An 11,826-nucleotide genomic window follows, 5' to 3' on the forward strand; every position below is an offset into this window, starting at 1 on the left:
AAAAAAAACCTAATAAAATGTAATAATTTAAAAAAAATATAAAGATGATAATTAAGCAAGAAAAAAAAAACAGAAAAAAAACCAAAAACAAACTTAGTCTTTGGAAAACTATGTTGTTGTTGTTGTTATGTGCCGTCGAGTTGCTTGCAACTCATAGGGACCCTGTGTACAACAGCCCTAAACCCTGCTCTATCCCTTGCCAATCTCAGTTTCCAACACACCTAGTCCCGTTACCCCAATCACTGAATCAATCCATCTCAAAGAGGGTCTTCCTCTCCTGTGCTGTCCCTCCACCCTCCCAAGCATGACGGCCCTCTCCAAGGACTGGTCCCTCCTTGAAACATGTCCAAAGTATGTCAGGCGAAGCTTCAGAATCCTTGCCTCCAAGGGGTAGCCTGGCTTTACCCTCTCTAGGATGAACTTGTTTGTTCTTCTAGCAGTCCCTGGTATATTCAATACTCTTCTCCAGTACCACAGCTCAAAGGCATCAATTCTCCTTCCTATATTCCTAGTCATTGTCCAGCTCTCTGAAGCATAGCAAGTAATGGCAAAGACCATGGCCTGTATCAGACACTCGTTAGTCTCCAGACTGCCATCTAGAGGGAAGTATAAATATATCCTTTGGGTTGCTTGAAATGAACCTTGACTTGATAGAAGTTGATTCTGGGGTTTCGGTTTATAAATGGAATCTAGTCAATCTGAGTGCTGAGAACATGGTTTTACAAATCACTTGACTAGATGGGAGGCTGTCCAAAGTTGCCTCTGATGGCCTGGGGTGGGTGTGGGTGTTACAAAGTCCTGGCAGTTACATAGTACAAAGGAAGCCAAATCCTTCTAGTTCCTAAATTCTAGTACGGAGTTTGCTTTTCTTTGTAGGAGGTCAGATTGTATCTGTTATAGAGTGAGAATGTTTTTCTTGGACCCAGAGGTTTGGCTTGAGCATTTTCTGGATCATATTGCAGAAGGCTATGCTCCAATGGACACCACCCCCCAAATAGCTCATGCTTTGGGAGTGCTGTCAGGAGGTGCCAGTCCTCAAAGTCATGCTGGAAAGGTGAGGGGCCAGAGAAAGAGAAGCCCCTTAAAAAGATGGATTAACTTAGTGAATGCTACTATGGTCTTGTTGGAGTGTGTGAGGAGGCAAAGATCAGCTCGATTGTTCATAAAGTCATGAAGAATTGTAGATTTGATGGCATTCAATATGCTCCAACTGGCTCATTTGCTCAAACTGCATTTGCTCAATTGCACTCCTGTTTTATCAAATGCCTTTTAGGGGCTTTACTTCTTCTCCTGTCCTGTACTGTGAGATCCCACACCAATTTAACTAGGCGAGGGTTATAGCCACTGTCAGCATACTGCCTGTAGTCTTTCTTGGGTCAATACACCACATTGCTGGCACTTGAGGTCCTAATCCCAGGAAGGCAGGTAGGGGTAACCAGCAGTCTCCCTGTTCTCAGGAAGACATTTCCTTTACTTCTATGGGATTATTAGTCCCACCATATAGTCCAAACTGACCTAACCAGGTCTCCAAAGCAGGGCCAAGAAGAAAGAACTTGGGAGGAGCAGAGAGAGACAAGTATCAAGTGTCAAGAGAGTAGGACAGCTTGCATTTAGGAGGCAAAGCAGGCCTGGCTGGGAGCAGTGAAGGCTAGGTCTGCGGGAAGCTCCCTGTTAACACTCCAGCTGTGGACCAGGAGGTTGGAGCTGATATGACTTTTCTTCTAATCTACCTTGTCAGTCCTTGTGAGGTTTGGCTGGGAGTCCTGCCTGTGTTTAAAAGGTCTTGTCAAGACTGGATCAGGGGAGCTGAGCGTCTGGAGGTGGCTGAGGAGGCGGAAAGGTGGCAGTGGTTGAAGAGGTAACGGTCTGAGTGAGTGCGACAGCGATGTTGATGGCTGTGAAGAACGGCCCATGGCCCTGGTGGCGGGGTAGGTGGTAGGGGTGGAAGTCAAGAGACAGGCAGCCCCAGAGGTGTGGTGTCTCCAGGTGCTGGAGTTGGCTGGCTACAGCCAGGGTGGGAACCGCCACTACTTTTGAGTGTGTCCAGTGCAGGATCACCTACGTGGATATCACCACAGGCATCTTCGCCTGCATCACCTGCTCCAGCCTCGTCTGACGTTTGACGATTCAAATGTTGCTATTGAGTGGACTCTTAACCCCTAGCGACCCACAACAAATTGGAACTTTGACCTATACTGTGCCATCCTCATCATCTGACATACTCAAGCCTAGTGCTGCAGTTACTTTGTCACTCCACCTGGTTGAAGGTCTTGCTCTCCAGCTGACCTTCCATCTTTCCAAGCATGATGTCGCCCCCCTCCCCCCCAAAGAACAGCTTCTTCTGGCAACAGGGCCAAAGTATATGAGATGAAGCTTCGTCATTTTTGCCTCCAAGGAGCACTTTCTCCAAGAAATATTTTTACACCCTTAATAAAGTACAATCTAATTTACAAAAAAAAAAAAAGAATGCATACTAGTCTGTGGATGACTAAAGGCCATTTCTGATGTTAAATATCTATGAAGGGCTTTGAAGAGAACAACCAATCCTTAAGTGTTTCTCATTTCAAATGACTAAACCCTTTTATAGCAAGACTTCAAAGATAAAAGATGAAAATACTAAATGAAACACCTTTTTTTTAAAAAAAAAAAAACCAAAAAACAAAAAACAAACTAGCAAATGAGAAAGAAAACCAGCCCAGTTTCAGCTAGTTAGGTGAATAACGCAGTGAACGACAGGGGTGGCTGCTGCTCATGACAGAGTCCTTCATCCTTTTCTTCTTAACCATTTTGGTGGCCCCGTGTGGAACTTCAGGCGACAGTGTCAAGTGCTCAGATTATTAGGCAGGCAGCAATCATCGCCAAAGCTCTTCCTGAGAATCTCTGCCCCACATCAATCACTTACAGGCAGCTGTGGCAAAGGGACACCACACATTGGACTTGGGAGACAGAAAATCCAGCTTCTCATACCTCTACATTTTGTGGCTCTAAGGCCTGGGAAAGGCACTGTATCTTTCTGAACGCTCAATTTCCTCATGTATAAAAGAGGATAGTAAATGCCATATGTTGTTGTTAGGTTCTGTCGAGTCGTAGATGACTCACAGTGACCTTCTGAATGAAAGACCTGAATGCTTGTATAACTTTGTTTCTCCATGTACATAGTTTCTGGAGGCAAGCTATTTCCAAAGTGGATGCCACTCCTGCTTCCAAGCTTGTTTTTATCAGGGAGCTCCAAACTCTGTCCACCATGGGTAACCATTATTGTATTTGACACATTAGTGTCATATAGTGTCTTTTTTGTATAATTAACACACTACTGCTCCAGACTACTTCCAATCCTGATTCCAGCCCCACACTGCTGACCAAATGCATTTTTAAACAGGAGGCCAAATAAAATCATATCACACCCAATAGTGAGTAAACATTCCACTCTAATCCTCACCAGAACCAGAAAACAAAACTTCTGTAAAATCTGGCTGCTCCAGACAACTTCCAACCTGGATTCCAGCCCATATACCACATATATTTTTGTGTGGACTGCATAAAAATGTATGTAAAAGTTTTCTGTGCTTGATACATAATATACCATCACCCCTCAACACCAATGTAATAAAACCAATATATAGAGGTAACATTTAAAAAATTGCTGTATTCAAAATAATAAACTTTTGGGTAAATAAGTTTTAAAACAAAAGTACATAGACAAAAATAAATAATTTAGACCAACCCATTAGCCTAATATGAGTAAAACCATTTCTAATTATAGCACTGTTATCCTGGGACCAGTCTGTGGTCAAACTATCATAGTTCATTATTTTAAAAAAACAGTAACAAAAAAATGGAACACTAAGTAAAATCTTTAACAGAACCAGAGCACTGGATTTAACGTTTTAATTTTAAATAACCAAAACTTGTCATTTTATACATTATCCAATGTAATGCTAGTATAACTAGCATTTAATTTTGTAGAGTTGGTACTTAATATAGGAATGGGAAACCATAAATGCATAGTCTTCAACTGTGAGATACAAATAAAAATGGACAAGTATACAGTAGAACAAAAACTGCAGACACTCTATTATCTGAGGGAAATATCTGAAGGCTTTACATTCTTTATTATCCATGATGGCTTTTGGAATTATGATTGTTTGATGTATAGAACCCTTGACATTTCACAGTTAAGTTAAAAATCCATCATAATACTCCATAAAACTGCAGTGGTCTTACATGTAGACTCCAGGAGTTTGTAAGCTGATAGAAGAGTAACATGAAAATTTACTGCAGTGCCCTAATTTCATACTTCCCATACACATTCCATTTGGGAATCTATTCAAAGAGTTATATACACAAAAGTGTGGAGAGTAAAATGTTCTCCATTCTTGTGTAAAAATGTGTACAGTACATCAGGGAATGGAAAAATTCTAATTTTCCGGGGCCGGGCATCGTGGATCTCTGCTGCCAGAAGACGAAAGACTCCTCCTGCTTTATTGCTCTTTTGTTCTGAGGATTAATCATCCAACCCTGGCGTTTCTCCCTGTTGGATCCTGGATGCTATTCTGATGGCTTCTTCCAAAGATGGCTGTTCTCCAAGCTGAAACAGAATAGAAACATAAATCCAACACAGTGAAGATAGGGACAAATCTCTGTAAATTCTTGCTGTAATTCTGATGGTCATCTAATTATTAATGATGATGCCAATGTAATTATTAAAATACAAAGATACCTGCAGAGAATAGTACTGTTTCTTTATTTGGGATTTTTATAAACTCTTCACACATGTAAGAGAAAAAAAATTACTAAAAAAAAAGACAAATGATACTCACTAGGACTAATGGAAATAAGCATTTGGGACACTTCCTGAGTCTTCTCCTTTTGTATATGTAAACTAAGTAAAACCAACTGTTGGCATTTTCCTGAGTGTATTCTCACCTAATTCATTTATTAGTAAACCATGAAAAAAATTCTCCAAAAGGAGAGGTGATTATAAGTGCCTATAAATAATCTTCACCAAACATCTAGGATTCTGGGTGTTTGGGTTTTTTTTTAATTTTTGTGTGTATGTACTGTCAAATAGGATCTGGCTGGTTCAGGAGGAGAGATCTCCTCCTTCTCCAGCAAAGCATTTGGTGGATTCACACCTCGTACCTCTGGGACTGCAGTACAGCTTCTTACCACTAGGCCACCAGAGCTCCCTTAGGATTCTGATTTTCTATTTAAAACCAATGATGCTGCCCAGAGAGTACAACTTTCTAGTTTCTTGACATTCCCCATTGTACAAATGAACTGTACAGGGATTCTAGGCCAACTAATTTAGAGTCTATGGTTACACTAGGTTTTCCCCCTCAAGGAGTTGTTTCTTAACTGCTTTACAGGATCTTGCTAATCCCAGCCCTTTTAGAGTAAATGTGGCTGTGTAGGTACACAAAAGGATGCATACATTTAGGTTTTTGTTCTTGCTACAAATTCCTCTAGAATATGAAAAAAATAAGAGGACAAAATGTTAAGTCTCTAAGGAAAACCTAAAATACAGGTATTTCCTTAAAGCAGTTTAGATAACACAGATAATTTCATGTCATGTTGCATGTAAAGGCTGTACAAAAAGAACAGTGTATGAGGTTGAAAACTGAGTGACAATGCAGTTGACTGAGGACATTGTCCCTATACTCACCTGTACTGCAATCTGGGTGCCATTGGATGTCGCCACTAGGGTCAGAGGTCTGGTTTCTGTGGTTACTAGGTGATGGCTATGCTGCTGGTGTCCTATTTCTGATGAGGCAGTATGGAATGCTGCTAAATCCTGAGCCACAATTGCAACCTTAAGCAAAATAAAAAAATGTATGAAGGATTAGGTATATGATTTAAATAGATTAAAAACCATTTAACAGGAAAGAATGTACTCAAATTAAAAAGAGCATACACACAAGAACACACATGCAGCAACAACAACAACCCCCTCCCCTTTTTTGACTACAGATATGTAGAGGCTAACTACAGAAGAGGCCTAATATAATGTCTAATTTGGACTCCGCTTGCTCTCATTTGAGAGAAATTAAAGCTCTGAGAAAAGGGAGGTGGTAGAGATCACTGGACAAGGAGATGTGCAATACCAGACTCCTTTAGCCAGGAGAGACTAGGCTGAACAAATTACATTTTATCTGTTTATTACTAATGGTGGGTTAGATACTATTTTCTCTTGGATTTCTTTTTAAATTCAGAATTCATATTAACCAGGAAAAATAGAATGGTCCAGTAAGCAGTATTAATGACAAGCAGTAACTTTTACAGTATTCATTTCCCATGTTAAATTCCAAGAAATCCTTTCATATTCTTTCTGCAGCATCTAGCCAGAAGAGTTAAAAGAGTTTTAGTGGTTTATAAACTACAAATGTTTCTTGTTCATGAATCTACTAGTAATGTTACTTTTTTTGTCTTTAGAAAGCCAATTTGTTTTCTTACAGTTCAAGAGGCTTGTTTTACGGTGCATATCATTCACTGGAATCAATTCATGCTGACCTCCCAGCAGGTTTTCAGAGACACTGAGTCACATGGGAGGTGACTGCCCCCATCTTTCTCCCATGGAGCAGCTGGTGGATTTGAACCATGTGCCTATCTCTGTGCTGACACCTCCACTCTTTACCCTAAGCCACCACAGCTCCTGAATTCAGTGAGCAGGTCCAGGGAGAGCCCTTTGTTTCATCCAGCTTCTGTTGTTAAGCGCCTTCAAATTCATTTTAACTCAAAGGAACCCTCTGAAAACAGGATCTGAATCTTGCCCTATCCTTTGCCATCCTTATCATCTCTAATATGCTCATGCCCATGGTTACAGTCTCTGTGTTTAAATGAATATATTTACTATGAGGGAGGTCTGGCAGCCTAGTGTGTAAAGAGCTGCACTGCCAATCCAAAGGCAAGCATTCTGAAGCCATCAGCTGCTCTGTGGAAGACAGGCAATCTCTTTCCATGCAATTTACTGCCTCTGAAAACCTGCAGGAAGGTAGGTTACAAGTTGGTTTGACTGAACAGTAATGAGTTTGAGTGAATTTATATTTGAGATGGCAAATTCCAATTATAGTCCATAATTTAGTAACAAAAATATATTTCAGTACAGTGATAATTAAAAAACATACAGTAGAATAATTCTCCTGCAGACAACAATGACAAACTCTGAAGAAAACCCAGGGAAAATTAAGTATTTGAAGGCACTAGAGTGTGACCAAAATCAGGTAAGAACTGGAGGGGTTTCTTGAAAGAAAAGAATAATAATGGGTTACATCCATCTCTACAGACATTTTTTTTCTTCCTCTCTCTTCACTGAGTGTTATTTGTAAAAGATCTGACCTGTTCATATTTCTGGAGAAACTTTAGTCTCCTACTCTATAGTAACCTTAGGCAGTGTGTTCACATTACCATTTTTTGTTTTAAAAAGCAAGATAACTATATATTTTACTTACTTGTAAAGGCTTAAGAATCATTGAAAAAATATATAAGAAACTAATAAAAGTGGATTATTTATGGGGTTAAGTAAGTTGATGGAGAAAAGACTTTTTGGAGATCCAAGTTGGCGGCAGAGGCGGAGACAATGTGGTGAGCTGCGGGAGCAGCGGACCACTTGGAGCAGGGCCACTATGGCCTTCTACAGACCTCTGTTTATTGATAATTGAAGAGTTAAACAGTTGAGAAAAGACTTTTCTATATAAGGTTTTGGTGTTTTTTTAAATGGATGCTTCACAAATTTGTGTGTCATCCTTGTTCAGGGCCGTGCTAATCCTTTCTGTATCTTTCCAATTTTAGCACATATGATGCTGAAGCAAACACCCACACGGTTTTTGATTGTTGAACCAAGTAACTATATTACGTATTCAAAATGCTACATAAAGTAAATCCTGCTGGAGGGTCGGCTAGGAGTTGGTTTTGATGCAGACACAGAACAAATAAATGATGAAAAACTCAGGTTAAACAGGATTAGCAACTAAGAAGTTATAAAGCTGGAATTCAATCTGAGGATCATGTGCTTAACTAATATGCTGTATATCTTGTTTTTAACCAATCTGGTGTACACTGTATATCTATGAAACAGTTTTGACATATAGATTGATAGATAATCTGGAAAAATGAGTTACCTGCTGGCCTTCCGTACCCTCAGCGGTAACCATGGCAACAGAGTGTGTTCCTGCTGAAGAGATAACTGCGTCATGAGCAGGGACTGTGATGGGCGTGCCATCTTGCGTTACCATAGTAATAGTATTGCCAATGGCTTGCATGTCAGCTTGAGATATATTGACCTGCAACAGAATGCATTTTACAATTAAGTCAGTATTTCCTGTTACATGTGTCAATCTTTACTATGGACTGGGCCTAATCTTTGTATAAATACACTCCATGAGATCCAATAAACTCTTTCAGGTCCTCAGAAAAATAGAGTATTTCTTAAATGCATCTCCTTCTTTCTATACCAACTATTAATTTGGACTCTTATTTTCCTCTCCTCTGAATTAAGTACTCTAATTGCTGAATTAATCTGAATGAATTAAATCTAGTTGTCTAGCCCAGGGTCTCCATAACCATCACTCAATCTTGCTGCCTTTTTTTACACATGTACATGTGTCTTCCTGCTTAAATCTTCACTAGTTACCTCATCTTCAGCTCAGACTTCTTACATGTTTGTTTTCTTCCTCATGATTTGGCTTCTACCCTTTCTCTAAACTCATCTTCCATTATTTCCAAAGCAGCATTATGCACTTCAATCATGACCAGTCATTTGCATATTGTTAAAATTTCATGACTTTGCCTTTCCATTGACTCCGCCTAGTGAGCTCATGAAAATTCTTCCAGACCCAACTGACATTCTCAACGAAGCAGTCAAGAATCCTTCAGTAGGGAGCGCTGGTGGCCTAGTGGCAAGGAGCTGCAACTACAATCCCAGAGGCACATGGTTCGAATCCACCAAATGCTCTGCCGGGAAAATGAGGGACAATCTCCTCCTGTACCAGTCAGATCTGATTTGACGGTACACTCACACACACACACACACACACACACAAAAAAAAAAAAGAATCCTTCAGTAAACATCATTTCTTCTGGGCTGCCATTGTTGTTTATCTCTGAGTCAGAACCAACTCATAGCTGACCCTCCAGTGGGTTTTCAGGGACATTAATCACACTGGAGGAGACTGCCCATCCTTTTCCCACAGAGCCACTAGTGGATTGGAACTGTGTATTTGGTAGATTTGAACCAAATGGCTTTGGGATCGCAGTACAGACAGAGCTCCCTTCTATGAATAATACCATATCACTCACAACATTATACTTTAGGACAGAACTTGAAATTGTCTTTTTAACTATGAATGCAGCACCATTCTTACTGTTTTTCATTCCCAGCATGGTATACCATGTGGTTGTCTTAATCTTATACTTGGGTCGTTGTTATTTTGTGTTTTTTTTTTTTTTGAGAAAGCATCATTCAAGTAATAAATTTTCTTTCCTACAAGATGGTAAGATTGCCTTCCCTTGACTTTTCTACCAAATGTCAGGCATGTAGCAGATGCTTCAATAAGGGTTCAATAGTTTCACTGATTAAATAAATGGAATGGAATCTAATTTCTCAAGAAAATGGGAAAGTTTAGGGGAAATGTGACACTGAGATAGAGAAGCCATGAAGAGGAGAGTACACTCATTCTGAACAGTCAGGGGAACCATGAGTGTATGATACAGAGGTAGGTTGCAGACTGGTAAATACTAAAATGATTTAAGAAAAAAATAGTCTGCCTCTTAAGAAAGATATGGCCTCATCATTTAGGATACTGCAAGGGATGCTGAATTAAAATTGGATCTGTATGTTGTGAAAAATGAGTACCATGTAGAATTCAACAAATCAACCCATTGCTAGGAAATCAGAAATGACTCACAGCTGACCCTCCTGCAGGTTTTCAGAGACTAGAAACTGCACAAGAGGGGATTGTCCATCTCCCTCCAGCAGAATATCAGGTAAATTCAAATGGGTTGCCTTTGGGTCTGCAACGCAACTCCTTATCCACTAGGCCACCAGAGCACCTCACCATGCAGAATTAGTGATGCCCAAATTGGGGGAGGAATAAAAAGGATGAAAATTTGTTGTATTTTCCTAATCTTTAATATATTCTGTCTCCCAGACAACATCAGCATGTTGATAGTCACCAAAATAAAGAACAAATTAATTGTACTATACAAAAATAACACACGCATTATAAGATTTTATAAACTGCATATCATAAACATATTTCTGCATATTGTAAAACCAAAAGTTATTTTTCTAAGTGTTATACCAATGTGGTTTTTTTTTCATACATTATTAACTTTAGTTTCACTTGTTTTATTCAGTCCAACAAGCTAAAACTAATCACACGGAAAGTTCATTTAAGGCAGATCTTTGCCCCAAATAAGTCGAGGTTCAGAGAGGTACTGCTGAATTCACTTGGCTTTTAGTGACTACTTACATGCTGTGTCCCATCCTGGGATATGAGTGTAACTTGCTGACTCAACCCAGACTGGGTTACTGTGGCTACTTGTGCAGACACAACATCCTCTCCTTCTACACCTGTAACATATGTGATCTGGGGCCCTTTAAGAACATCTTCACCTTGACCTGGTTTAAAAAAAAAAAGAATCATTTATTTGGTTAACTAATAAGCTTTTAAAAAGAGATGATATTTTAAATATTAAAGATAAAATAATATAAATTAAATGTATATGCATTATATTTTAAATAATGAAAATAGCTCCAAGCATCTCTTTCACAACTCCCTCTACCTCCCCACAAAGTCAAGTTAGATCCATCATCAAATCTTTTCATTCTGGAAAAATGCTTATGTTCTCTCAGTTGGAGTGATTTTATGATACTGTGGTGTTTGTCAAGGCCAAGAAGGGGAAGAATGGTACAAGAAGAATGGCAAAGAGCTTACCCCAAAAGATAAGTATGAACTAAAGTCTTGCATTCATTTAAAGAGATTTTAAAAGTGATAAACTTCATAAACATTAACCACAAAACTTGAATGGTTTGTAGATACAGCCTGCAGTACTAAAATACTTAGTCTTTAACTCAAGCAATTCCAAGCCATTAGTACACAATGACATCATTGTGCAAAGACAATGCAATGTCATATAATCAGGGGTAATGTTAATCATTATACTAGCAACAGAACAGAAACTCCCACAAGGTCTATACTTTATAAAGAACTAGCAAGTAAACAGCAATTTCACAGTCCATTTCTCTTATACTTGGCAACCAGGAGGATTAGTAATCTCTCCAAATACGTTTTCCCTCTTTTCCAAAGTAGGACCTGATATGCACATTCAAGAGCATTTCTCAAAGTCAGCGGCTAACATGACATATGCTTTAAATGGTGTAATTTCCATAATAATTATTTCATGTCTTTTTGTTCGACTCCAAACTATGTACCTTTACTCCAATGAAACAGAAAAGCCAAGGGATCCCGTGAGAAAAAAAGAAAACAAATGTATTTATTTCTTTACTGGATAAAGAATCTTAGTTTCACTTTCTTCCTTTTTAAAAAATAAAATATATTTTCTCTCTCTCTTATGCACACACACATAGCCCCCCCCCCCCGCCCCTTCAAAAGAGTTAGCATTTAAGAAGAGACTGGGGAAGATTAGAAAAGGAAAACTTATTATAAGACTGAAAATGCCTACTTCCTAATGGAAAACATTTAGCATTTCTTGTAATATCTAGCCATATACTATTTTCAGTGTTATGATTAAAAACAGAATGTTGTTGTTGTTATGTGCCATCGAGTCATTTGCGACTCATAGCGACCCTATGCACAACAGCCCTAA

The 11,826-nt window shown here is 39.1% G+C and overlaps 1 protein-coding gene across 2 annotated transcripts in view; it reads right to left on the minus strand.

Moving 5' to 3' along the window:
- Window positions 1-4,083: 4,083 nt before the first annotated feature.
- ZNF143 (zinc finger protein 143) overlaps window positions 4,084-11,826 on the minus strand; it is a 37,041-nt gene continuing 29,298 nt past the window's right edge. Inside the window, exons 12-15 of one of the 2 annotated variants that reach the window (XM_006885425.1) lie at window positions 10,470-10,618; window positions 8,118-8,279; window positions 5,666-5,812; window positions 4,084-4,588 (exon numbers count right to left, since the gene is read on the minus strand). In XM_006885425.1, the coding sequence (XP_006885487.1) occupies window positions 4,505-4,588; window positions 5,666-5,812; window positions 8,118-8,279; window positions 10,470-10,618 (542 nt within the window). In that variant the 3' untranslated portion in view covers window positions 4,084-4,504. The remainder of the gene's footprint in view (window positions 4,589-5,665; window positions 5,813-8,117; window positions 8,280-10,469; window positions 10,619-11,826) is intronic. The other variant, XM_006885426.1, reaches the window with a different exon arrangement.

This window comes from Elephantulus edwardii, unplaced genomic scaffold (genome assembly GCF_000299155.1).
Source record: "Elephantulus edwardii isolate Elephantulus edwardi_28Jun2011 unplaced genomic scaffold, EleEdw1.0 scaffold00044, whole genome shotgun sequence".
NCBI classification, from domain to species: Eukaryota; Metazoa; Chordata; class Mammalia; order Macroscelidea; family Macroscelididae; genus Elephantulus; species Elephantulus edwardii.